This window comes from Festucalex cinctus, chromosome 17 (assembly GCF_051991245.1).
Source record: "Festucalex cinctus isolate MCC-2025b chromosome 17, RoL_Fcin_1.0, whole genome shotgun sequence".
Classification (NCBI taxonomy): Eukaryota; Metazoa; Chordata; class Actinopteri; order Syngnathiformes; family Syngnathidae; genus Festucalex; species Festucalex cinctus.
This window is the reverse complement of record NC_135427.1, coordinates 16,433,332-16,460,685: the sequence shown is the minus strand read 5'-3', so window position 1 is coordinate 16,460,685 and position 27,354 is coordinate 16,433,332. Positions and strand designations below refer to the sequence as shown.

At 35.1% G+C, this 27,354-nt stretch overlaps 1 protein-coding gene across 5 annotated transcripts in view; it reads left to right on the top strand.

The window, feature by feature from the left end:
* LOC144005463 (calcium-activated potassium channel subunit alpha-1a-like) overlaps window positions 1–27,354 on the top strand; it is a 64,768-nt gene that overhangs the window by 16,665 nt on the left and 20,749 nt on the right. For 2 of the 5 annotated variants that reach the window (XM_077503664.1, XM_077503666.1), the window contains exons 4-20: window positions 140–233; window positions 1,374–1,485; window positions 6,763–6,838; window positions 7,478–7,553; window positions 8,087–8,257; window positions 11,770–11,861; window positions 15,187–15,297; window positions 15,906–16,011; window positions 16,090–16,172; window positions 17,075–17,144; window positions 17,579–17,734; window positions 18,830–18,939; window positions 19,019–19,087; window positions 19,174–19,260; window positions 19,343–19,419; window positions 22,211–22,243; window positions 25,115–25,205. In XM_077503664.1, the coding sequence (XP_077359790.1) occupies window positions 140–233; window positions 1,374–1,485; window positions 6,763–6,838; window positions 7,478–7,553; window positions 8,087–8,257; window positions 11,770–11,861; window positions 15,187–15,297; window positions 15,906–16,011; window positions 16,090–16,172; window positions 17,075–17,144; window positions 17,579–17,734; window positions 18,830–18,939; window positions 19,019–19,087; window positions 19,174–19,260; window positions 19,343–19,419; window positions 22,211–22,243; window positions 25,115–25,205 (1,614 nt within the window). Of the gene's footprint in view, window positions 1–139; window positions 234–1,373; window positions 1,486–4,914; window positions 5,290–6,762; window positions 6,839–7,477; window positions 7,554–8,086; window positions 8,258–11,584; window positions 11,677–11,769; window positions 11,862–15,186; window positions 15,298–15,905; window positions 16,012–16,089; window positions 16,173–17,074; window positions 17,145–17,578; window positions 17,735–18,829; window positions 18,940–19,018; window positions 19,088–19,173; window positions 19,261–19,342; window positions 19,420–22,210; window positions 22,244–25,114; window positions 25,206–27,354 lie in introns of those variants that run through there. The other 3 variants (XM_077503665.1, XM_077503663.1, XM_077503667.1) reach the window with 2 other exon arrangements.

Below are 27,354 nucleotides of genomic sequence, written 5' to 3'. Positions count from 1 at the left end.
GCACTGATGATGAAGCCACGCAAACTTCTGACGTCTTTTGCGTGGGAAAAAAGACGATGAATGATGTTGAGTGGATGATGGGAAATCGTCGTGGTTGATGTGGACTTTTTTTGTGTGTGTGTGTGCGTGTCCTGCGCAGTCCCATCGAGTCGTGTCAGAACTTCTACCAGGACGTCACGCTGCAGATCGACATGGCCTTCAACATCTTCTTCCTCTTGTACTTCGGACTTCGGGTGAGTGCAAAGCAAAGCAAATTCTCAAAACGTCCACAATGCCAAACTCACAGCAACATGAACACAAGTAGATATTGTGAGATTATTATCATTATTATCATTATTGTTTTTTTTTTGTTTTTTTTACAAGGGGTGTCAATTTTTTTTTAATCATAATTAATCGCATAACTTCAAGAAACTCACGATTAATTGCAAATTTTATATCTGTTCTAAATGAACAATAAAATATTTTGTTCTAAGTTTTCATACTCTTGTTAACATAATAGTGGGAAAAAAATATGTTAAACTAAGAAATATGACTGCATCTTAGTCATTGATACAGAAATTTCATAATAATTTATAAAATTGAGTTAAAATTAAAAAGTCGCGGTCTCGCTGTTTCGCAGATTTTTTTTAGTGCAATTTTGCATGCATTTTTTTCAGTAATGTACCTATTTTATAAAATTTATGAAGGTTTGAACATTTATTTGAACGTTTAAACTAGAGAAATGTGAGAAAATGTCAATTCTCAATGAGAAAAGTGTATAAACTGTGTAGTCAGGGGTTTTAGGGCCTCAAAACATTTATAGTGAATGTAAAACATAAAGCTAACTACTTTGCAGATTTCATTTATTGCGGGTATTTTTATTTTTTTTAACCTAACCTCAGTGCAAAACAAGGTAACATTGTACTGTAACGAGTGATGTTGATTTGTGTTGGTCATTTTTCTGCCACTAGATGGCATAATTGCTTATGTAAGACGTTGGTGACAGCGCAGTACATTTTTCTTTTCATATTGAGAAATATCAAATCTTTAACATGAAGTAACAATTTATTGCCGCTAAATATTGACGTGGACGTGTCTTCTGCATTGCAACTGGAATTCCCCCAGTACAGGCTTTCCAAATAAAATTAAAAAAAAAAATGTAAAAATTAGTGGCAATAAAGGAACTTTAACTCAAAATTAACCCACTTATTTTGTCACCCCTATTTTTACATTTTCAAAATATTACTGCTACTTGTCCATATAACACAATTCCACTCTCACATGTTGTAAGGTCTCTTGAAAGTCGACGTCAATGAATCCAAGTTGTGATCGTTATTTGAGGACGAACGACGACGTGCAATTAATCGGCAAAAATGAAATGTTGTCATTGTCAGTTCATTGCGGCCAACGACAAGTTGTGGTTCTGGCTGGAGGTCAACTCGGTGGTGGACTTCTTCACCGTGCCGCCCGTCTTCGTGTCCGTCTACCTGAACCGCAGCTGGCTCGGTAAGCTTCGCCGCCGCCGCTTCTCAAACTCATCGTTATAATCACAACACTTCCATCATGTGTACTTGGGCTGGGCAATATAGCGAAAAAATATCTATCGTGATATTGGCCCATGCAATATGCATATCGCAAAGACATGCAATAATTTTCATATGGAATTTTTTGCTTTTACCTGAATTTGACCAATCAGAAACAAACTTAAATGTGCATCACCATCCAATAGTTGAACATCATCCAGGCTTCATTACAATTAATTAACTAAGAACACATTGAATTTGCTTATTTTACCACACGGATTTTTTTTTAAATTTTTTCATTTGATAATAAAAATATTATTTATATCCGTCAAGGGAGAACTGCACTTCCTTTGAGGCGCAGCCCTCACCCCGACAAGTATTAGACAAAGACACGTATCCTCGAGAGACTGGCGCCAGGAGAGAACTGAGACCAACAGTGAATTGGTGCAACAATCTCTCCCACCTTAGATTGAAGATCACATGGCATTACAACATCATAATCAATACATAGAGTACATAGAAAACATCAGAGACTGTTTAAGCAACTGAGAAAACATGTTTGCATTGACCACCTCTGCACCATAGCACGGCCTTGATCTGGTCCTGCTATCTGTGTAAATAAGCGGTTGCGTTTTGGTTCAACCTGCCCCCATCCCAATGACATGGTCTGTAGACTGAAAAACAGTGTGTTGTACGTGGTACACTGAAATGATATTATGGTGGATGATACTGAATATGTGTCTGTGCAGAATATATGTGTGAACATTACAATTGATAATGTACATATAAGTGAACTCTTTTCTCAATATCGCATGTTTTTTTCAATATCGTGCAGCCCTAACGTGTACCCTGAAATGCCGTTGGAATGAAAGAGTTGCATGTTTTCCTCCTTTTTTTTTCCACAATAATTTGCCTATTTGCAGATTTCCATATTCAATTTTCTGTCTTATACTGCACAGGTGTGCACATCACTAGGTGCAGCACAAAGGACATTGAATTGTAGCAAAACAAATTAGCAAAAAATATTTCTATTTAACTTATTCACTCCCAGCCATTTTCACAGAAACGATCTCCTTCACACCTGGCTGATTCACTCCATTTTGACTGATTTTGCAAGGCCCACAGAAAATTGTGTTCTGTTGCTATAAAAACATGGAACCTACCAAAAGAAACATTAGAGTCTCTTCTTTCACCAGGAAAAAACGTATATTTCTAACTTGCAGCAATTAGTATTAGAATATAGGTAAGTTTCATCATTATTCACAAATCTATTTAGAACTGTGAATAAATGAGCTTTTTAAAAAAAAAAAAAAATTCTTTGCAGTTGAGTTTGCATCAAAGCCTTCTGTATGCTCTAGCATTAAAAAAACTAAAAAACGTATAAAACTAAAAAACGTATAAATACGTCTTTGGGACACTTAAAACATTTAAAATTGAACATATGTTTACGTTTTTGGGAGCAAATTAGTTAATTATGGTGTCATATGTCATTTAAAAAAAAAAAAGAAATATTATGCAGTGTGATTTTTCTGATGAAATGATTTCAGTTAAAAGCATGGCCACAGAGGAATCAGGAAATCAAACTCCTATGTCAAGGCACCAGTGCATTTATATTCATTTGCATTTTTTTGGGAAGCAATAATACACAATCATGTACAACAAATTATTTTTAGGGCTCCCAAGCAGACCCCAGTTTGAGAACCACTGCATGTGTGTGCACGTGCGTCCGTCACATGTGCAGGTAAATCACATCAGAATGAAAAACAAACAAAAAAACAAAAACAAGTACCATGGCTTGAATGGTGACAGGAAATGAAGGATTATGGGGATCATTTCAGATGGCTTTAAATGTTTATTTTTTTCCTTTTTTTCTTGTCTGGCGAGGAACAAAGCCACACACGCACACACAGGCGCACATCTATACACGAGCAAAGAGAAATTGTGATAAATCTGTTGCGTAATAATATCATCTGGGCTGTGAATGTTTGCTAAAAAAAAAAAAAGAAAAAGAAAAGAAACTGCAGGTGGAACTGGCTTCTTTTATTTTAAGGATGGCGCCCCCCAGTGGACATGTTGGGCTACTGTCAGAGTGACATAAACACATTGGTCACTTCATTAGGTACGCCTGTATGTGCCATATGAGGTGTAATAATTTTCTGATCATTTTATTAATTGCAAAATTGACATTATTGACATCATATATATTTTTTTAATTAAATGTAACTTCTATAATATTTTTAGAGTATTTATTACTTATTCTGTCAAATACTTTACTTTTCAGTTAAAAATCTAATAACAACTGTATGAATATTGTGGCTAACTTATTTAATCCTTTTCAATTTGTAAAGTAGAACATTTGTTTGTTTGTTTTTTATTTAACATATAAACCAGCAACAGAAATACTGAAATTAAAATAAAATATATTTTTTACATACATAGTCATCATCAAGCACAGCTTACATGTTCAAAAACATTCAAATAAAACTATTTAAAATATTCAATAAATATTCAAATGAATATTTTGATTGCATTATTTAAAATGCTAAATATAAAATTATTGTGCTAAATTAAATGCTAAATGCAAAATATAAATTCTATATTTGTTTTTGCTTATTGAACATGTAAACCAGCAACAGAAATACTGACATTAAAATAAAAATATTAAAAAGAAACTTTTTTTTTTTTTTTTCTCCACATACATGGTCATACTGCTTGCATGTTGAAAAACATTAGAATAAAACTATTTAAAATACAGAGTAGGTTATATAGTCAAATTAATTGCCTTATATATTATGCTAAATATAAAATTATTATGCTAAATTAAATGCTAAATATAAATGGTAATTTTGTTTGCTTGTTTATTGAACATATAAACCAGCAACAAAAATAATGAAATTAATATAAAAATATTAAAAAGATTTATTTTTTTACATATATGGTTATCATTAAGTACAGCTTACATGTTGAAAAACATTAGAATAAATTGATTGCCTTATTTATTATGCTAAATATAAAATTAATATGTGAAAAAAAAACAATTCATTATAAATTCATTATTCATTCTAAATGTGCAATATTATAAAGCAAATTTAATGAATATTGTGGCAAACTTATTTAATGCTAACAAACAACATTATTTTTTTTTTAAATCTTTTTTTTTTCTTTTTTTTTTTTCTTATTCAACAATGGCTGTGTTAACTGTACAGCATCTGTCATTATTTCTGGGATTAAGCAAGCAGGAAAAAAAAACAAAAAAATGAAGCTACGAGAGCTTTCCCCCATCGTTCCACACACGCACAATGTCACGTGATCAGCATTTTCCCGCTCAAAAAACAACAAGCTGTTCTTTTGCTAAGCTTAAGGCATCAGGGACATTTGTTGCAGGCTCTAAGGGCTGACCCGGAGGTCAGGTTGATGTACACACTTGCTTCCCTCCCGCTTCTCTGGACCAATCCAAAAAGAAGCTTACACGTCGACGGCGCTCTAACATCCTGACGGCTTTAAGCTCGCCAGAAGCGCCGTGGCAGGCTAGCGCCGAGCACAAAAAGTTTCTCGTTTGGGCTTGGACGCCATCCAGAAATGATTCCCACCAAGATGTTAGTGTACAAGCGGCCCGACGGCGCCGTCCAGGCCGCCGCCGTGTCTGCCACCCGGCGGCGGAAGAAATCCACCGGCGAGCTTTTCCATAACGGGTACCGGGTCCGAAACAACGGCCACGACAAAGACGAGCGGGAGAACGGCGGCGGCTCCCGCTTGGCCTCCTGTTTCCGCGCAGTCGCTTACTGGGGTAAGGCGCACGACGGCGCAAGTAACCAAGTACAGACACTTCCATACTCCACTTTCACTTTAACTCATCTTTCAAAGCAAACAGAATATTGTGCGCTTTTACTACATATACAAACGTGGGTACCAAATGAAAGAACACATTCCATTCTTTCATTAGAAAAAATGATGTTTCTACCGTATTCCGTTCTTTAGTAATCACCATTTGAAAATAGGTCATTTGAGTGACATTGCGCGAAAATTGAAAAGTTAAGGAGAAACTGCAGCTTTTTGTTTTCTCCACAACTGTGACTTCACATGAATATTTTGTTTAGTGACACTCAGTGAATTAGGTTTAATGTGACAAAGGCTTTGGTCATTAACAATGCAGCCATCTGCTGGCCATAGTTAATGGGTGTTTTTGATTCCACAACTCCATTGACCAGCAGCGCTGCACTTAGACGTTGCACTTGCCATTGATTAAAAAACAAAACGTAGTTGACGTCATTTTACGTTTATGGCAGCATATATCGTGATTTTACTAATCGTTATTAGACGTTTTTGGCGGTCAAAAAGTTAAATGTGTCAGCCCTATTGCCCACATCTTTCAAATTCTACAAATATTTTCTACAAATTTTAAAAAATTTGTAGAATGTTGAGCAAAATCAAACAGAACACAACATCAAATTTGTGATTACTTTTGGAATCTAATTGGTCCAGTAATTGAATTAGTTTCAAACCTAGACAAGATAAATGCTTGCTTCCCTCTTTTTTTTTTTTTTTTTAATTCTGCAAATTTCAAAATTTGAAGAATTTTGAGGGGAAAAGAAATCCAATATACAGTGTGGAAAAAAATTAATGTATAATATAATAATTTTAGAGGCTTTTAGAATTTTGATGCAGAAAAAAAAATGGTTTTTGGGATAAGACTGTAACATGAACTGTGAGATGTGTCAAGTTATTTGAATAATTGTTTTACAGAATTCTTACACTTTTCAAATTTCTAAATTTGTTGTTTAATACAATCTAACATAATAATAATCAATTTTGTTTCATTTTTACTTATTTCAAATGAGTCTTGATTTTTATTTGATGTCTTTAGATTTTACCCGTCTTACAGTTTAATTTCTTTGATTTTTTTAAAATTAATTTATTATTTTTTTATGATAAGCTCTTTTCTTCATCACTTGAATTAAAAAAACAAACAAACAAAAAAAGAAACAGTCTCAGGTCATTGTGGGAGTTTTAGTTGAGGCCTTATGTGGATTTTGGACTCTTTTTAGAAAGTTTTTGCGAGTGACACGCAAATGTGTTAGCTGTGTGTTTGTGTGCTTGGGATTTTCCGTCGTGGCTTCTGATTGGTCCATTTTGTCACGACAGCGACAGATCCACCTGCCAGTGTGCTTTGATGGTCTTCATTCAGCGTCACTCGTGTTTAATTTTTTTAACGAGCATGGTCTAATTTGGATTCCTTTTTTTTTTTTTTTCCGTCCCGCAGGCTTGAGGTTCTTAAGGGCCTTGAGGTTGATACAGTTCTCGGAAATTTTGCAGTTTTTGAATATACTCAAGACAAGGTAAGACTTTTCGGTTCCGTTTTTGAAGCATATGTGTAGTTTTAAAGTACTTAACTCATTTGCTCCCACTCAGCCATTTTCACAGAAGCAATCCCGTTTACTCCCGGCTGTTTTACTGGATTTGGACTGATTTTGCAAGGTCTACATAATATTGTGTTCTATTGCTATAAAAACATAGAACCTATCAAAAGAAAGATTCAAGTCTCTTCTTTCATCAGGAAAAAAAAATTCTATCTGTTTCCGTTTTGCAGCAATTAGCATTAAAATATAGCTGTTTCATTTATTCACAATTATTTTTGAACTGTGGGCAAATCAGCTTGTTGCAACATGGTTTGGATCTCTTATACTCTGCTCCCACCTGCTGACCGTTTGTGTAATAACTACCATTTCTACAACCGTTCTTTGCAGTTGAGAGGCTGCATCAAACCTTCTGTATGCTCTAGCATTAAAAAACAAAAAACAAAAAAAAACATACAAATACGTCTTTGGGACACTTAAAACATTAAAAAAAACAACGTATTTCTACGTTTTTGGGAGCAAATGAGTTAATCATCCAATTAAATTTCATGTTTAACCTTAAATATATACGGAGGGAGGGGGCGTTGTCTTCTGTAACCTGAGTTTTCTTTTGTGAACCAGCAACTCCATCAAGCTGGTCAACTTGTGTTCCATCTTCATTAGTACGTGGCTGACCGCGGCCGGCTTCATCCATTTGGTAAGTCGCGTTTGCAGGCTGGGAAGTAACTGAGTGCAAAACACTTAGTTACTGGGCTACTCAGACATTTTCTATTTCTTTCTTTTTTTTTCAGATGACATTTTACTTTAAAACTCAGATCTATGTACTTTCTTATGTGACTCCTGCAATTCAAAATTTCTTGTGTAATTGGTGGCAAACGTGTTGTTGAATGCTAGCTAAAAAACAAATGTTCATTAGGTATATTTGTTCAATTATTATTATTATTAGCTAATTTAGAGGGCTTTTTTTGTTAATAACTTGACACAACGTTGGCAAAACAAGTTGCGAAATGTCACATCATTTTTATACTTCTATCGTGGATTCATTTAGCCAGGCCATATCTTTGTCTAATGAAACAAAAAAAAGCTCTCAGCTGCCATCTTTTGGCATTTATAGGCAGTTACAAGCCTTTTTGCTTGGATGACAGTTGTTTGTGGATTTTTGCTGTTTGCGGCATACTTGTGTGAGTCTTTTTGAAAAGTATCAGTACGTCACGTACGATTTGGTTCCAGGTGGAAAATTCCGGGGACCCTTGGGAGAACTTTCAGAATTCTCAGGCCCTTTCGTACTGGGAATGCGTGTACCTGCTGATGGTCACCATGTCCACGGTGGGCTACGGCGACGTTTACGCCAAAACCACCCTGGGCCGACTCTTCATGGTCTTCTTCATCCTGGGTGGTCTGGTAAAGAAAAAAAGACTCATTTGTTTCCAAAAAAAAAACCAAGAATGAGGGAGCGTGCCACTTGGTGTCGCTCCAAAGCAGGGGTGTCAAACTCATGTTAGCTCAGGGGCCGCATGGAGGAAAATATTTTACCAAGTGGGCCGCATTGGTAAAATAACGATATATAACTTAAAAACGATTGCCGTCAATTACACGCAGATTTTCGCTATTTGTGTGCCTGCCCTAAATTACGGAGTTCAACTGTAATCATTATTGTCCAAAAAATAATACAAATACAAATGGAACGCAGCAAGCAACACTGAGTTCTGGAGGTGTTAAATCGACCTGTTTTGCATATATATTGTTCCCAGAATGCATTATGTGGCGCAGTTAATGACATTATAAGGACGCTAATCCTTGTCATATCTATTTGTGTTACCAGTAATTGAATTTGTGTCGTATTTAACACGATTGTCGGTCTATGATTAAAAAAAATAATAATATTAATAATAATTAAATAAACCGTAACTTTAAGTTGTGTGTAAAATAATGACATCCAGGACGATTCCCACGTACAAGTTGCATTGCTTATCTGAGGACTGCTTGTGAAGTTACAAATTTTATAGATTTTGATTGTGGCCGACTGATTAATTAGTCCAACGTTACAATTTTTTATTTTTTTTTACTTTCCAAAATCATCTCGCGGGCCAGATTATACCCCTTTGCGGGCCTGATCCGACCCGCGGGCCTTATGTTTGACACCACTGCTCCAAAGTGGCATTTCATGTTGTGTTATTTGATTGTGCAAATGCTGAGAGATGAGTGTTTACCAAATTTGCCATCATTTCTTTTTGTATCTTTCGCAATAGACATGTCCATTATTATTATTATTATTATTATTATTATTATTATTATTATTATTATTATTATCACCCACTGACTAAAAAAACCCCCACCTCATTTTCTTGACATTATTCCCGTTAAATGCACTTTAAAAATAATATTAATGTGTAATATGACTATTGTCTGGGGGGAAAAAATCTAAGTTAATATATGAATGATTGGATGGATGCCATAATCTGTCATGCATTGGCTTATGTTTCGGCCCTAAATTCATTTCTTTTTCGGACGCGTCGATTCAGCGATATCATGTCTCAGCATTCCCACAATTGCAATATATGTGCTAGTTATTGATAGTTGAACGTGAATTGGTAAAGTGTTGCGGTTTCAGGTGGCTCTTCTAACCCCTTTGTGGCCATTTTGCCCCATCCCGCCAACCTCCCCGACCTTCCAAACTCCTAACCTCTCAATTAACCTGCTAACCACCCCCTCCATCACAACAAACACAGACACTGGAATGATTTGTTGCGAGGCCCTCTGATGAATGCACCAAAAAGTTATTTAAAAACAAAACAAAAAAAAACAAAAAAAACGTGCAAAGCTTAGGTGACATAAAAATGGTCTCCTAAATACATCCGGTTTATTCTTGTAAAAAATATTTTAATTCCTAAACATCCTAATAGAAATGTGATTATTTTAATTTTTTTGTTTTTGTTTTGCCCCAGCGTAAAAATGTTATTACATTTCATTTAATTATATAAATTTATTACATTTCATTTAATTATATAAATTAAGAACTTCATATTACCATTTTCTGGAATGGAAACCTTGCTAATCTTAGGACAGAAAAACACACTTTTTAATGTATCTGTTAGTAGAAAGTTGCATGGAATAATAAAATTTTAGTCAAATTAAAAATTATACTGCTACCACTACAGGGGTAGAAGATTGATGGATTAAAAAAAAAAAAATAGACTCATAATATTGCAACTTTATTCTTGTAAAATGATGAATTTTCTCTTTTACAATTAAAGCATTTATACAAAAAAATCCCCTTGCAAATTGAAATTTATTGCAAATATTTGAACATATAAACACATCACAAATATAAAATACAAGTTGTAGTTAAAAAAAAAAAGCAAAAAAATTGTCAATAGTATCATAATTTCCACATTCAAACGTAGTAGGAAGTAGGAAGGAGTAGGAAGAAGTTACAAGTCCTTATCCATTTCTAATTTCACACAATATTTTTCTCATAAAATCACAACTTCATGCTTGTAATGTGACTTATAAAATGACGACTCTTGTAAAATATTTTGACTTTATTCTGATTATCACTTTCATAATTAGGAACGTTTGAATTTCAATTTTTTTCTCTTCCTGATTTGATTTAAAATAAAAAAGAATTATTGTAAAATTGAGAATTTGTGAAAGTCAAAAGAAAATTGTCATGCAATTACATTGTCCTCAGAATCTTGTAAAATTACAACTTTTTTCCCTTGCAATACATCATATTTTTCATATCTTGAGTTGCAATTACACCCATAAAACGTAAAAATGTGACGCTTTGTCCTCATAGTTAACTAATAGTTTAGTTTTGTAATTGTTTTATTTTATTCTTACGGCGTTTTCGTCAACGTAAGCCTCATACTCCGATGTTGGGTTATTATATAAATATGCATCACAAACAGTTGTGACATCTTGAGTCGAGGGCATCGTTGAAAATCATCGCGTGGTGTTTGTTGATCAAAACATGGCACTTAAGGATTTCTCTTTCATAGTTTTTTTTGTGTAAAATTCATTTTCCTTTCACAAATTAATTGGCTGTCATTCTATTTTGTTCCAAACAGCGTGTGGTACTTGACTTATGAGTTGAATTCTTTTCGTGCTCCATGCTCGTAAATTAAAAATCACTCATATTTCAAATCAACATCCCCATTGAAATGAATGGAAGTGCCTTTAATCGGTTTCTGCCCCCCAAAAATCAATTCAAATAATATATAATAATTTTTTTTGCATTCAAACAGAAACCACTCGTGTTTCCGATGATTTCAAGCTTGAATTCAGTTGACCTATTTCACTTCTTGTTCAACAACTGATGCTGGCTGGAAATTGTGAAGTTCACTGCTACCATCTAGAGGCGGAATGTCTGAAGCACAGTTGAATTATTATTACTATTTTTTTTTTTTCTTTAATTTTGCTCTCAAAATATTGAAACCCATGTCAGCTCAAAACGCGGCAAGCTGGTAAATCACAACACTTGTAAGTCAAGATACCCACTGAACCAATAACATACTTCCTGTTTTTTTTTTCTTTCTGCAATGTAAATGATTAAATTTCAGACTACATTGACACAACAAAATTTGTAGTCGTTCTTAACTGTGGAATTCCCCCCCCCAAAAAAAATCACCTTTTCCTGCACTCAGATGAAATCTTCAAGGTCGTGGTGGGCCTGCACTTGATTTCTCTGCTTGCCTTTTTCCTGTCTCTCCTATTGTCGTCCTTTAGGCCATGTTTGCGAGCTACGTGCCTGAAATCATAGAGTTAATAGGCAACCGCAAGAAATACGGTGGTTCCTATAGTGCTGTTAATGGCAGAAAGTAAGTATTTCCCCGGGAGGCCGCAGCAGAGGCTTCTCTTGCATGCTCCCCCCCGTTTTTTTGGTTTGCTTTTTTTCTTTTCCACGCATGTAGGCCATGTTTGCTCGCTACGTGCCAGAAATTGCCGCTCTCATCCTTAATCGGAAGAAATACGGAGGGAGTTATAACTCGACCAGAGGCAGAAAGTAAGTCCAATCATGTTCATCGGTGTGCTTTTCGTGTGACTTTTTTTGTTTTGTTTTGTTTTTTGTTGTGAGGAAAAAAAAAAACTTGGAGATGTAAACATCTCGCTGTTCAAGTCACACCGTGACTGAAGAACTGGGCCATGGTTCGATTGCTTTGTCTGCTTCTTGTGTTGCTGCTTCTGCTTCTGCTGCTGCTTGCTACAAAATTCTTCTTGTGTTGTCGAACCTTTTTTTAAAACAAAGTATTTGGCCGTCTCATAAAATAATATTTGTTCCTATTGTTTTATTTATATTATTTTCCCTTTGTTCTTGTGAAATTACAACATTTTTGTCTTTTTTTTTTGAATTTATTCTTGTCGAATTTAGTATTTTTACGATAAAATTACTATGATATTACTCAATTTTTGTCTAAATATTTTTAATTTATTCTCATAATTTTTTTCTCTATAAAATTAGATTTTTATTGTCGCATTTTAATTTTATTCAGGTAAAAATTGTTAGTTTTTTTTCTTGTACTATTTTGCCTTTTTCTTGTAGAATTATTGCTTTCCGTTTAATATTTTCACTTTATTAATATAACGTTCCGACTCTTCCTCAAAGCTCTCACGTCACAATATTTTATACTTGTGAACTTTTTTCCACTTGTTTCACCTTTGCTTTGTGATACTTTCACTCCATTCTTATAACGTTGCAACTTCATTTCCATAAAATTACCACCTTTCTCTCATATTCTGGGATAATTATAGCTTTTGATGATGATGTGGAGTTTTGATTTATGTTCCACTATACAAGTTGTTTCATGACATTGCATATTTGTGATTTTTCTGTGTATGTTTGCTGCACTCCCACATTATGTATCATTTAATCCATCCATTCCTTTTACAGTACATCCATTAAAAGTAGCTCCAACACTTTGAATAGTACACAAAATCGTGTAAACACAGTTAGTAGTTCGTGAGTAGCTGCTCAGTTTGACCAAATGCTTTCTAAAATATACCAAGTGTATTTAATTTAATATAGGGGGGGAAATGCATGTTAATTAATATGCTGTAGTTTGTTGGTGTTTTTTTTTTTTTTTTTTTTTTTTTTCAGCGCTAGGGGAAAAAAAAACAAAAAACACTTTGAATTGGCTTTGGCTGTGCTTTCTTGTTTTTCTTCTTTTTTTGGCGCTTTGCTTCTGGAACATTCTTGGCCTTTATCTTCAGTCTGACCTACACCCTCGGGACTCGCTGCACACGTTGGTGACATTTTGACAAAATTTGTTTCCTTTGTTTTCTTGCCGAGGTAGTGAGATGAAAAGAGACTGTACTTTCTTCTTTTTTTTTCTTTTTTTTTTTTTCCTTTTTCGGGAGGGGGTGGGGGCGCTGCTAGCTGAAGCCATGTTAGCTAGCACACACAAAAAAAACAATACTAATACTAAATTAGCTTTTTTTTCCCAACTGTTATAAGCTAATGAAAGTCTCAAAACAGTGATAAGGTAAAACAGCATAAAAATGATCATGCATACTGTATGAAAAACTAATAACAGTGTATGTTTTCATCCAAACATGAGTGGTGGGAATCAAAGAAAAACAATCGGTACAACGATAAGTGAGCATGACGACGACATCAGATAAGCAAAATTAACCTAAGCTAATGCTAATGCTTGGCTAGCTTGAGTTTTTTTCGATGGCATCATTGTTTTTTAAGAAAGAACATTATTTAACTTGTAAGAGCAGAACATTTTGAATGAAAATTCAAGTACTGTACAAGTTTTCTGTGTTATGTTCAAACAATAATAACAATAATCACATTAAATCGTGAGTAAAACGAGCTGTCTAATTGATGAGAGCTATAAACATGTTTGGGGTGGTACTGCGTGTCAAAAAGTTTGAGAACCACTAGTCAACTGATTTTTAACTAGCAAGTAGCAGCTGGGAGTGAATGCTAGCTAATTTGTTGTTGCTATTTTCAAAAAATTTTTTGTTTTGTTTTTTTAGTCAAAGCACTAACATAGCGCATTAGTTTTTTCATCCATCTCTCGGCAAGAAGCTAATTAAATACCTTTTTCAAAGTGTTAAAATGCCTCTAAAGAAAGATATGGCTTTTTTTTTTTATTTTTTTTTTTAAACTCGCAAATGAAGAGAAAAGCAAATGCTTTTTTGTGCATTGGTCCAAAGGATTTGGAAAACGTAAAAGAAATGGTATGTATGATGTCATTTCATTCCATGCATCGAATCTTGACATTAAACTGATTGAATTAAGTTTAATGTGGACGCTAGCTTGGATTGAATTGGAACGTGTTTCTATTTCCCTCAATGCTTTGGCTGCCTTTTTTTTAAATTTTTTTATGTTTTATTTTTTTTAATGGTGCCACGCTGACATTAAAATATGAAAGAACTCATTTTTAACACATTTAAGTTCTCAGGTCTACTGCTGGTATTGCTTAAAACTTTGAGCTTAAATAAGTCCTTAAATAAAGACAACTTTTAAGGTGTCATTTACATATTTATTTGTATTGTATTTGTATTAAAGCACACAATAGGTGTCAGGTTCCGCAAAATAAATATTAATATTTTGTTTTATGTTGAATAGGTATTTATTTATTTATGTATTTTTTATATTTTTTTTACATATTTACAAAATCAGAAGTATTTTAGTAAAGAAAAAATAATGTAAACCATTTCGTAAAATATAAATGGTCAAAATAAAATAACATATTTTTTGATATATTAACAAAATACCTCAATAAAAAAAAGTAAAAAAAAAAACATACATAAACAATATCTAATAGTCAGCTACTTAATTATACAAGAAAAAGAAAAATACCTTTAAAAAAGCTTAATTAAAAACTACATAAGATAAATGAAATGATTCAACACAAAAATACACAAATGCCTTTAACAAGCTGTTGTAAATTAGGTTCTACAATAGCTGTGAAGAAGAAAATGAAAATTATTGGGTTATTATGACTGCAAATTATTTTTTTCTCCATCTACTAGTTCAACTATTTAGATAGCAATTCAAGTGTGTGTGTGTTTTGTAAAGCAATTTTCTCGACTTTCGAGCAGGATGTAAAGATATAAGCTCGCATTAAATATAAATTGTGTTTCTTGGACACAGCACAAATGAAAATCAGAAATGTGTGGATGTCATAATCTCCTTTTTAAATCAACTCTGATCCCTCCTAATCCCGAAATGCTCGCTCCCTCTCATTCTGTGCTCGTTTGTCCTTCCCGCCCGATCACCTCAACCGCCGATTACTTCTCATGTCTGTCGCATCACATGACGCTCTCATCGCCACGTGGGAAACATGACTAAAACGTTGTGCCGCCTTTTCCATCAGGCACATCGTGGTGTGCGGCCACATCACGCTGGAGAGCGTCTCCAACTTCCTCAAAGACTTCCTACACAAGGACAGGGATGATGTCAATGTAGAAATTGTTTTTCTTCATAAGTGAGTAACAAAAACAAAATCATATTGGGCTTGAGGTGTTGCAGTGCTTCTTGAAAGTATCCACAGTGCTTCATTTTTTTCCACATTTTGGCGTGGTACCGCTTTAGAACACCTTGTTGCCACAAGTGCATGCACGATGCGGCGAACAAACCAGAAGCACCAGGAGAGGAGGCAAAATTTAGGTGGGGTTGGTGTAGCTGCTTTAGAGCGCCTCGTTGTTGGCCGTAACAGTGGATATAGTTTCACGTCCCAAATATGCTAGACGACGTAGCATCCAGGTCAGAGTCGTAATATTTTGATCCTGAAGCCTCATTTATACCTGTAGTTGTGTTTGTTTGTTTTTTTAATTACTCAAATTTGGCAATTTAGGTGACATTTATAAGACATTGCAATTCACTTCATAGGGACTTCAAGAAATGTTAGAATGTCTTCTTTAGTTAGGGGGGGGGGACACGATTATTTGACGCTTGTTTCCAACATGGATACATTAATTTTAAAGATTCAAACATAATGAAATGAGAAAAAAAATGAAGCATTGTGAATACTTTCCAGATGCACTTACAGAGAATTGTGAACGTCAAATAACAAGACCTTTTTGTGTTTATCAGTATTTCCCCTAATCTTGAGTTGGAAGCCTTGTTCAAGCGCCATTTCACCCAGGTGGAGTTCTACCAGGGTTCCGTCCTCAACCCTCACGATCTGGCCAGAGTCAAAGTAAAACGCACACATTTTTAATCACCTTTTTCCACTCTATTTGTTGTACTTAAATATTTTTTTTTTGCCCCTCATCAGATTGAATCAGCCGACGCCTGTTTGATCTTAGCTAACAAATACTGCGCCGATCCCGATGCGGAAGACGCCTCCAACATCATGAGGTGAACCACAAGACTTTTGTTTTTCATGCGCCACGTCATACAGCTCTTACTCTGGTCATAAAATATTATACAAATGCCAGTTTAGATTTCAATAATGGAAATATCCACTTGTCAGGGCCAACTCTTGACATTATAAAACTGTTTGGAAGGTGGCGTTATTTTTTTTCCCCCCTCACAATGTAAGAGTTTACAAGTGTTTTAACTCATTGACTCGCAGCCATTTTCACTGAAGCAACCCCCTTCGCTCGGGCTGCTATAAAAACATGGAACCTACCAAAACAAAGATTAGAGTCTCTTCTTTCATCATGAAAAAAAGTATATTTCTGCCTCTTTCCGTTTTGCAGCAATTAGCATTAGAATAAATAAATAAATATGCTTAGAATTGTGGGGAAATCAGCTTGTTTTCAACATGCCCTTGTTGATCTCTTATACTCTGCTGCCACCTGGTGGCCAGAACCTACCAAGAGAAAGATTAGAGTCTCTTCATTCCTCATGAAAAAAAAAGTATATTTCTACCTCTTTCCGTTTTGCAGCATTTAGCAGCATTTAGAATAAATAATTAGCAATTAGCATTAGAATAAATAAATAAATACATACATAAATAAATCTGCTTAGAATTGTGGTGAAATCAGTTTGTTTTCAACACGGCCCTGGGCGTTCATTTTTGTAATTAACTAAGCAACTACCATTGCTTCACCCGTTTTCTGTAGTTGAGAGGTTGTATCAAAGCATAAAAAATGTAGAAATATGTGTTTGGGACACTTAAAACATTTAAAGTACAATTTTGGGAGCAAATGACTTTTAAGAGCTTACTACTGTTAGAAGTAAAACACAAAAAAACTTCTGACAGTCACATTTTTCCCATCACATTTGTAAGTTTTGATGTTTTTATGTCATGTTAGGGTAATTTCCATCAAGAACTACCACCCAAAGATCCGCATCATTACTCAGATGTTGCAGTATCACAACAAGGTAAGCAATGTCAATTGTTTTTTTTGTTTTTGTTTTTTTACTTCTTCCCCATTTCAACCCTTGTATAAATCAAACTTTTGAGGTCAAGCTGCCATTTTCAGAGATGTCGAGTGGACAGAGACAGAAACAACAACAGGGAAAACTCTGTTATTGAAATGGTACATGGTAACAATTGTGTTGCATTTACTGTTGTATATTATCTCAGAAAAAAATGAAAGCTCCAGCCACTTGAAAATCAACGAATGATCAGGATGTCGCTGTACTATAATGTTAAGAAAAGAAGAAAAATGTAAAAAGTGAACAGGATAGGACTCAGCATTGAGCCTTGTGGAATACTTTTAGTTAATGGCCGAAAAGAAAAAGTCAGCAAGAGAGTTGTGAATCGGTTTGAGACCATTTTGATGCCTTCACGCTCACCTGTTTGACGTCTTCAGGCGCACCTGTTGAACATCCCCAGCTGGAACTGGAAGGAGGGCGACGACGCCATCTGCCTGGCCGAGCTCAAACTGGGCTTCATCGCTCAGAGCTGCCTGGCGCAAGGCCTGTCCACCATGCTGGCCAACCTCTTCTCCATGAGGTCCTTCATCAAGGTAAACGCCGGTCGCAGTCGGCCTCCCCAAAAGTGTTTTTTTTATTTTTATTATTATTTTATTTTGATGGTGGCGTCACCCGCAGCAGTGATAATTTCGTCGGCAAATTTTTTTTTGTCATAATTTCCGTCACTAATTTTTTTTTCCCAGATGAAAATGAAACGAAAACTAAAATAGAAGCCATTCATTGAGACGATAACGGTAACTAAAATTGACTGACAATTTTGTCAATGACTAAAACGAAAATGAAATCGACACAGTGACAAAAAGTGTTTGCTGCACTTTATTTAATATTCAAGCATGTTTACATTCACTGTGCAGCTGTAAAATTAATCTCAAGCAATTATGCACTTTTTTTTTTATTTAGGTGAAGAAGTTATATTATTGTCAGTTCAACATGTTTCATTGAAACAATTAATAAAAGACACGTTGTATTAAATGTGTCTTTTATGTTAAACTAGTTACAAATAGGTGTGTTTAAATTTTCTATATAAAAGTGTATGCTGAGAGGAAAATATCGATTAAACTTTCAGTTTAGTCAACTAAAATTGCTCTTTTTTTCGTCGACTAAAATTGCTCTGACTAAAACGAAAATGAAAACAATACCGTGATGAAAATTCACACAATCCAATCAGATTTAATTCAATTTAATGTTAATTAATTAAATTAATTTATTTAATTGTATTAATTTCGTTGTGCAGCTATAAAATTAATCGCAAACAATTATGCACTTTTTTATTTATTTAGGTGAAAACTAAGTTATATGATTGTCAGTTCAACATATTTTATTAAAAACACCGTAATATTAAATGTGTCTTGTGTGTTAAACGACAGTTACAACAAATAGGTGTGTGGTCATTTTCTGTCTAAAAGCTGAAATGTATGCTGAAGGAAAATATCGACTAAACTGTCAATTTAGTCGATTAAAATTGCTCCTTTTTTCGGCGACTAAAATTGCTCTTTATTTCCATCAACTAAAATTGGATTAAAACTAAAATACAGACGACTAAATTATGACTAAAACTTTAATTAATTTTAGTCAAAAGGCTAAAACTAAATTTAAAATTTCATGTCAAAATTAACACTGACCCGCAGATCGAGGAGGACACGTGGCAGAAGTATTACCTGGAGGGCGTCGCCAACGAGATGTACACCGAGTACCTGTCGAGTGCCTTCGTGGGCTTGTCCTTTCCTGTTATCTGCGAGTGAGTACTTTGCAACATAAAACTGTTCAAAATAATAAATATAAATACATAATAAAATCACTTTTTTTTTCTTCTTCAGGCTGTGCTACGTGAAGCTGAAACTGCTGCTGATAGCCATCGAGTACAAGTCTGATCAGAGAGAGAGCAGGTAACCTATTGATTGATGGTTAAGAATTCAGAAGTTTTTTTTAATCTCAAATCTTAATTCCGAATGATGATTGATCGATTGATCAGCACGCTCATCAACCCTGGCAACCATGTGAAGATGCAGGAGGGGACGTTGGGCTTCTTCATTGCCAGTGACGCCAAAGAAGTCAAGAGGTAACCACCACAAACCGATCAACCATCTTCACTTGTTTGCATGACGTGGAATTTATTATTTATTTTTTGTTTCCGTCCACAGGGCGTTGTTCTACTGCAAAGCGTGCCACGATGACGTCACGGATCCCAAGCGCATAAAGAAATGCGGATGCAAGAAATGTGAGTTGCGAAATGGTGACAGGTGTCCTGATACTTTTGTCCACCAAAGCTAAGGATACCAGAATAAGATTTTAAAGATGCTCATACATCAACAATGTCATTTTATTACTGATACATGGGAACATTTCTACTGCCCGCCAGAGTTGGTAATACACAAAATCACCAGCAGAGGTCCCTACCGACCTTCAAAAAAAAACAAAAAAAAACAGAAGCTTCCTGATAGAAGAGCATACACATGACAGACTACATTTTAAATTAAAGAGAATTAATAATGCTCAAAAATAATTTTGATACAGTGAAGTAACATGTAAAATGATTTATAGGTTTATAAATGACTACATTAACAAGTTTTAAATAAGTAGAAATCGGTTTAGTTTTTTAATATTGATGACAACATGTAGTTTAGTGGTATTAGTATGATCCATTAATTAAATTTTTCTTTTTTTAATTTAATTTTTCTTTTTTTTAAATTTAATTATTCTGATTTTTGAAGAAAATTACCAAAAATCTTATTATATGTATGTATTTATTTATTTATTTATTTATTTATTCATTTATTTACTGTACAAACGCAACTTAAAAAATGTACCAAATATGTCTATTGTTATATTAATATCACACCAAGTTATAGCTTTTCATATGTAGGTTTCAGAAAGGAAAATGGTCAAACGTATTAGTAATTATATCACACGTAGTTTAGTGGTATTAGTATGATCCATTAATGTGATGTATCTTTTTAATTTAATTATTCTAACTGATTTTTCTTTTTAAAGAAAATTACCAAAAGTTTTATATTTATTTATTTACTGTATAAATGCAACGTAAAAGTGGTACCAAATATTTCTATTGTAATATGAATTCATTCACTCCCAGCATTATTAATTCTCTTTAATTTAAAATGTAGTCTGTCATGTGTATGCTCTTCTATCAGGAAGCAACCCCCTTCCCTCACGGCTGTTTTACTGGATTTGCACTGATTTTGCAAGGCCCACAGAATATTGCGTTCTATTGCTATAAAAACATGGAACCTACCAAAAGAAAGATTAGAGTCTCTTCTTTCATCAGGGAAAAAAAGTATATTTCTATCCGTTTCTGTTTTGCAGCAATTAGCATTACAATATACCTAAGTTTCATCATTATTCACAAATCTGTTTAAAACAGCGCGGAAAATACCTTTTTTGCAACATGCCCCTGGTTGATCTCTTATACTCTGCTGCCACCTGCTGGCCGTTTTTGTAATTACTACCATTCCTTCAACCGTTCTCTGCAGTAGAGAGACTGTATCAAAGTATGCTAGAGCATTAAAAAAACAACAAAAAAAAACCTTTTAATATGTCTTTGGGACACTTAAAACATTTAAAATAGAATGTATTTATAAGTTTTTGGGAGCAAATGCGTTAATAACACATCAAGTTATAACTTTTCATATGTAGGTTTCAGGAAGGAAAATGGTCAAATGTATTAGTAGTTACATATTTTTTTTTATGTCATTGTTCCTTTAGCAATATATGTTAATAGTTGAGTCTACTCCAAACATTTTGAAAACGTGTAGGGGAGTTCTATACAGTAGGTAGTTGGATACTTGATGTAGTTGTTTTATTACAAGCGTAACTGACAGTCAAGAGGATTTTATTGGACTTGAGTAGAATGAAATGGACGGAGTGCTTGTATTTTTAAGGCCAGAGGGCTTGTTAGATTGTGCTGATGTATTGCACAAGGCAGCCGCAATGTGTCTGCTCGTACAATTGGCTGGAAAACCTTGTCGACTGTCACCCGTTTTTAGCACAAAAAAAAAAGCCTCCTGATGGAGTCCATGCACTTTTTTTTTTTTTTTGGGGTGTTTGGCTGCTAGTGTGGCCCGGCTTGGCGGCGAGAGCCTTACATGGCCTGACGTGGAAATTATGTTTGCATTTTCATTTTTTGGGTGGGTGGGGGTTTCGCTACCGGTCGTCAGCAAAGTCGGCGTGACAGTTCCTCACCAGCAGGCAGCAGGACAGATGCTCGCCCGTTAGTGGCGCGACACATGTCAGGACACGCCGGGCCGCCGTTTTGAACGTTACTGTCACCGCGCCCGCCTGAGGGGGGCCCGGCATGACCTTTATGGACCTTTTCACCTTGACGTCGCAAACGTTTCCGGCTGGCAATAATTCGGACGGCGCCGCATGTAAACAAAAGCCTTTCATGACATTTGAGTAAACATGCTAACTCGCGTTTTAACTCATTCACCGGCAGCCATTTTCACTGAAGCAACCCCCTTCGCTCCTGGCTGTTTTACTAGATTTTGATTGAAGGCCCACAGAATATTGTGTATAAAAACATGGAACCTATGAAAAGAAAGATTAGAGTCTCTCTTCTTTCATCAGGAAAAAAAGTATATTTCTATCTGTTTCTGTTTTGCAGCAATTAGAATTAGAGTATAGCTAAGTTTCATTATTATTTACAAATCTGCTTAGAATTGTGGGGAAAGAGCTTGTTTTCATCATGGCCCTGGTTGATCTCTTATACTCTGCTGCCACCTGCTAGCCGTTTTTGTAATTACTACCATTTTATTCACCCATTCTGCAGTTGAGAAGCTGCATCAAAGCCTTCTGTATGCTGTAGCATAAAAAAACAAAAAAAACGTATAAATACGTCTTTGGGACACTTAATACATTTGAAATATAAGGTATATATAGGTTTTTGAGAGCAAATGAGTTAATGTTATATGTATATATAACAATGTTATATGAAAAACGCATGAAACAAATTTCTTATCACCCTTGTAAGATGTTTTTCTCTTTGCTGTTCTCAGCTAAGAACACCTACAACGGATACATCAAATCAAGTAAGTTTGCCTTCTCTTCTTCACTCACTCACTTTTTCAAGCTTTCTCTTGTTTTGTCCCCCAAAGCAGAAATTGGAAACAATCATGCACCACAGTTAGTATAAACCCACACACATTATTACATCAATTGAATAGACGTCATCGTCCCAATCCAGCCATACTTCATCCTAATACTTCAGTTTTTATATGTTCTACTTGCGTGGTCGTTCTTGTACATCGACAGACAGATTCACATATCAATGTAATTGTTTAAATTTTTTTTTTTTTTTTTTTTTTTTTTTTTTTTTTTTTTTTTTTTTTTTTTTGTGTGTGTGGTATGATTTTCTTTTCTTTTTTTTGGTCCATCCTCTCAGCAGTAGATGGTGCTCCGACATAATCAACCCAAATGTGCTGTGCTTATTAATAATAATGGCCAGCCAAGCCAGTCAGTCACATTTTGGAAAGTGGAGTCGGGCCGCTTTGCTGCTAATCCACATTGTCAGCCGCCCCGTGTTCCTGTGGCACAACAATTGACGGGAACACCTGAAAGCATGTTTATTAATTCATGTTTGTCATAAATATAAATGTCCGACGTGGCGCTTAAGTGGTGTTTAATAGAAATGAGTCTTTTTGTTCAATTATTCACATATTAGCATTCTTGTGCCAGGAAGAATTACGCTGATATTAATGCGTTAATGGTGAATAAGAGTTCACATTATGATTTATTCAAATGCGGATATAATTCGCCTTCAACTGCTTTGACTTGGGTTCTTCATACGGCCACCAAAATGACAATTATAGACATTAAGACACAATTGTTTTGTGTCTGTCAAAAAGCAAGTTGTTTGCCTATTACAGTTCTATTTCACTTTTTCTTTTTTTAATGGCACACCCCTCTTCAGTAGCATCTCATACAAAGATAAAGGAACATTTTAATAAATACAGTAGCTCCCTGAGGTTAAAATGATTTTAGATTTACCTTATATCGGCCGTCAGATTTTTTTTAAAAGGCCGATACCGAATGCCAAATATCGGCCAGGCTGATTATCAGTCTATCTCTAATGGAACCGTGAAAAAAAAAAAAAAAACTAACTCAATACCTGGTGAGGCCTGCAGGGTTTCCCATCAGCATCCTCGTTCCCCATTGGTAATTTATTTTATTTATTTTGATTTTATTTTTTTGGGTGAACCACCGCCAGGGAAGCTTACTTACTTAGTGTGCCCACGGGGGGATCCAGGTGGGCCTGGGTCCGCCGGCGCAGTCAAGTAGCGAAAGCGTCAGCGCCAGTAAGTGCGCGCTGCGTGTCACAATTCCGACTAATGAGGCGGCGTGTGCAGATGTCAGCTGCGCCGCATGAAATATTGAACGGGCGGCCGCCAAACATCGTTGTCGGAGCACCACTGGAACAACCCCCCCCCCCCTCGCCCTTTTCCATTATGGTGTCACCCTCCAGCATGTTGGCTGCGTTTGATACGCGTGCGTGTTCATATATAAAACACAACATGCCGTCCGTCACATCCGACGTTGGAAAACAATCGGGCCTTGACTTCTAAGTTGAAATTGTGCCGAGACCAAGCTCGCTACTCAAAACACTAGAAGACAATTATGCTCAGTTTGGACCAAGGTTATTTTAGTTAACTAAAACTAACGAAAAAACTAAACGCTAACGAAATAAAACAAAAACAAAAATGCTTTTCAAAAAAATTTAAACTAACTGAATCAACATTTTATGTTTATAAAACAAACTAAAATTAATTATAATTATAGCAAAAATGTCCTTCAGTTTAGTCTTCGGTAATCCATTTAATGCATGAGCCTTTGGGGATGATTTTAAATGTGATTATAAGTACATTTATTTTTATATTAATCAGAATAATAATAATAATTTCCAAATAAATGAAATCCGTCTACCACCTCCCCAAAAAAATTCCTGATATTATATTCTATGCAGCCCCACTAGGGGCAAAAATGTCCTTCATTTTAGTCTTTGGTAATTAATGCATGAAACTTTGAGGGGATAAATTTCGATGTGATTTTATGTAGATGTAGTTTGATATTAACCGGAATAAGGACGTTTGAAAGTGGGTCACACAGAAGTGATGTCATCTAGCAGCAGCCAATAGAAAAGCACCTTCAGATGACATCTTTCCCACACCGTAAAAACCACCCAACAAAACAGAACAAAAATCGTTAAAAAAACAAACAAACAAAAACTGAAATTGTCCGACAGCTTGGGCGCCAGAAAATTACAATGAAATAACAGAAAATTATGTTCATGTAACAACACTTTTTTTTTTTTTTAACATAATTAAAGTACAGTTTTTAACTGTAATTTTAAAAGATTTTACGATACATTTGTGAATGTGTTTTAACAATAAATATATGTATTCCTAATAGTTTTTTTTTCTAAAAGAACAGAAAAATTGTGTATTTTTACAGTTAGTGATTTCCTGTTATTTTACATTTGACATGTAAAATCATTTAATTTTTTGTAAAAATACATATTTTTAAAATAAAGGAAAAACTGTAAAATAAGCAAAATTCTGTTAATAGTTATTTTTTACAGTGCATGTTTTTTTAAAATATTGTGCACAAGTAATACACATTAAAAATACACATAAAAAACTAAAATTAATATTGAAACTAACTAGCTAACCTAAAACTAAGCATTTATTAAATGACTAAAACTAATAAAAACTAACAGTAAACTAATTAAAACAAACTAAATTTAAAAAACAAAACTCAAAACAAAATAAGAACTAACTAAAATGAAAAATTCAAAAACTATAATAACCATGTTTTGGACTCCTTAATGCAAAAGTGTAGCGGATGTTGTGGTGGTGATGATGATGATGATGATGATGATGATGACGTCCTCCCTGTTGTTGCAGTTGAAGACGACCAACAGTCGATGCTGTCCAAAAAAAAGCAGCGCAACGGAGGCATGAGGAACTCCCCCAACTCCTCGCCAAAGATCTTACGGTAGGACGGGCCTTCGACGCTTGCGAGAAAAAAATAAAAGAAAGAAAAAGTAGCAGATAGCAAAAAAACAGCCAATAAATAATATTAAAAAAAATAGTGAGTCCAATCCACCCAGACCTTTGAGGTGTGCATTGCTTTTGAAAAACTAACTCATGTTCCTATTTTTATTTCATCAGTGATATCACTTCTTTTATCTGATTTTTTTAAATTGACACTCCCAGTTAAAGTTTACGGCTTAAGTAGACATTAAACGGAGCAAACAATACATTGTGCATTTCAAATAATCAACAAAGTCTGCTAGCTTAATGCTAACAAAAATGCAGAGCACTAATAGAGAGGCTAACAAAATTAGCATTCATATGATGGAAGTTACAAACAACGTATTTGAACACAAACGGTCGCAACACATGGTAGACAGACATTTTACATTTATCTTTATCTGTACGACAAATATTACTGCAGCTTATGAAGCAGTTATGATCGTCTTCTTTGTGTATTTATTTAGGGTGGCATTTAGGGGTGTGAATTGCCTAGTACCTGACGATTCGATTCGTATCACGATTCACAGGTCACGATTCGATTCGATACCGATTAATCCCGATACGAGTTTATAAGTCGATTGTTGCGATTTTTTTTCATTCAAATTTAGAAAATACTAATCAGTAAGCTTGTAGAGTGTAAGATTTATATGAAAATGTATTATTTATTTATCTGAAATTTCAGTCTTATAGAGGTTGTAATCTGTTTCATGTTTGAACAGCATTAAAATAAAATATTAAGGCTTAATGTTCCGTTCATATAACATTCTTCCATGCTCAAGGTGTGAATCCTAACCCGAAGTCAGACGTTTTGTTGAATATTTTGCCATTAAAAATGGAAGTTTAAAAATCGATTCACACACACACACACAAAAAAAAAAAAAGGCAATGATGATAAGACGTTGAATCGGTAAGACTACCGAATGAACAATTCTGAGCTCTTATGGGAAAAAAAAAAAAAAAAAAAAAAAAATCGATTTTTTTATTATTGAATCGATTCGAGAATCGCGCGATGTAGTATCGCGATATATCGCCGAATCGATTTTTTTTAACACCCCTAGTGGCATTATACTGCCCTCTAGTGAATAAATAAGATGTAAACTTTGTCTTGCTTGCAAAAGGGATGTTCTAGTTACAGGCTCTTATAGATCTCGCAAACAAGTAGCAATATTCTTCATATTTGAAATATATTTTCAGGTGAATACAAACAAGCACTGTATCAATCCCCACGGCTTTATTTTTATTTTGTTTTACTTTTTGCCGCTAAATACTGCTACTTTGTCCAGCAGATAGTCACTAGCTTTGTGGGGTGCCAATCGAGCGAGTGCCGTTGTTGTTGACTCAACTGCGTCCCGCTGTGGGTGAAAACAAGTTTGACGAGAGCGCTCAAACGGGGGCGCTGACGAATGCGCGTTGCAAAATAACTGAAAGAAACTTTTGTTGCTCGTTTCAAGGCAAAGAACGAAAATCATTTTGTTTCTTTGTTGTAACATGGAATATCTTCAAATTCAACTAATATTTTAATTATAATTTAAAATTATAATATATAAGTAACTAAAACACAAATGTAAAAAAAAAAAAAAAAAAAAAAAACTCTGTCACCGCGGGGATGCGCACTCGCTTTGGCCAGCTGCAAAGTTGACAAGCGCTCATAAAATGAAGCGGCGTGTCGCTAATGCTAGCAGCCGCCAGTCAGGATGGCCCCGGGCTATTCTTCTCTTCTCTGCTCCCTCGTTTGGTCGCACTCGGGCCGGGAAAGGCGCGTTTGAACGCTACCTTGCTTTTATCTTGTCCCGTGTAATTACGCGGATGTTTATTGATTGCGACCGCAGATAAGTCGCCGCAGTAGGTCACGAGGGGCGATAATTTGCGTCGTCTGCACGGGGGGGGGGATTGGTGGGGGGTGTTAGTACTCTTCACTTGACTTTTACACGTGAAATCAACGTCAGTTTTACACATGCACTTTCTATACAATATAGAGCTATTTTTCTTGATTAACTCACTTGCCGCCATTTTGACTGAAGCAACCCCCTTTCGCTGTTTGACTGGATTTGGACTGATTTTGCAAGGCCCGCAGAATATTGTGCTTATATTGCGATAAAAACATGGAA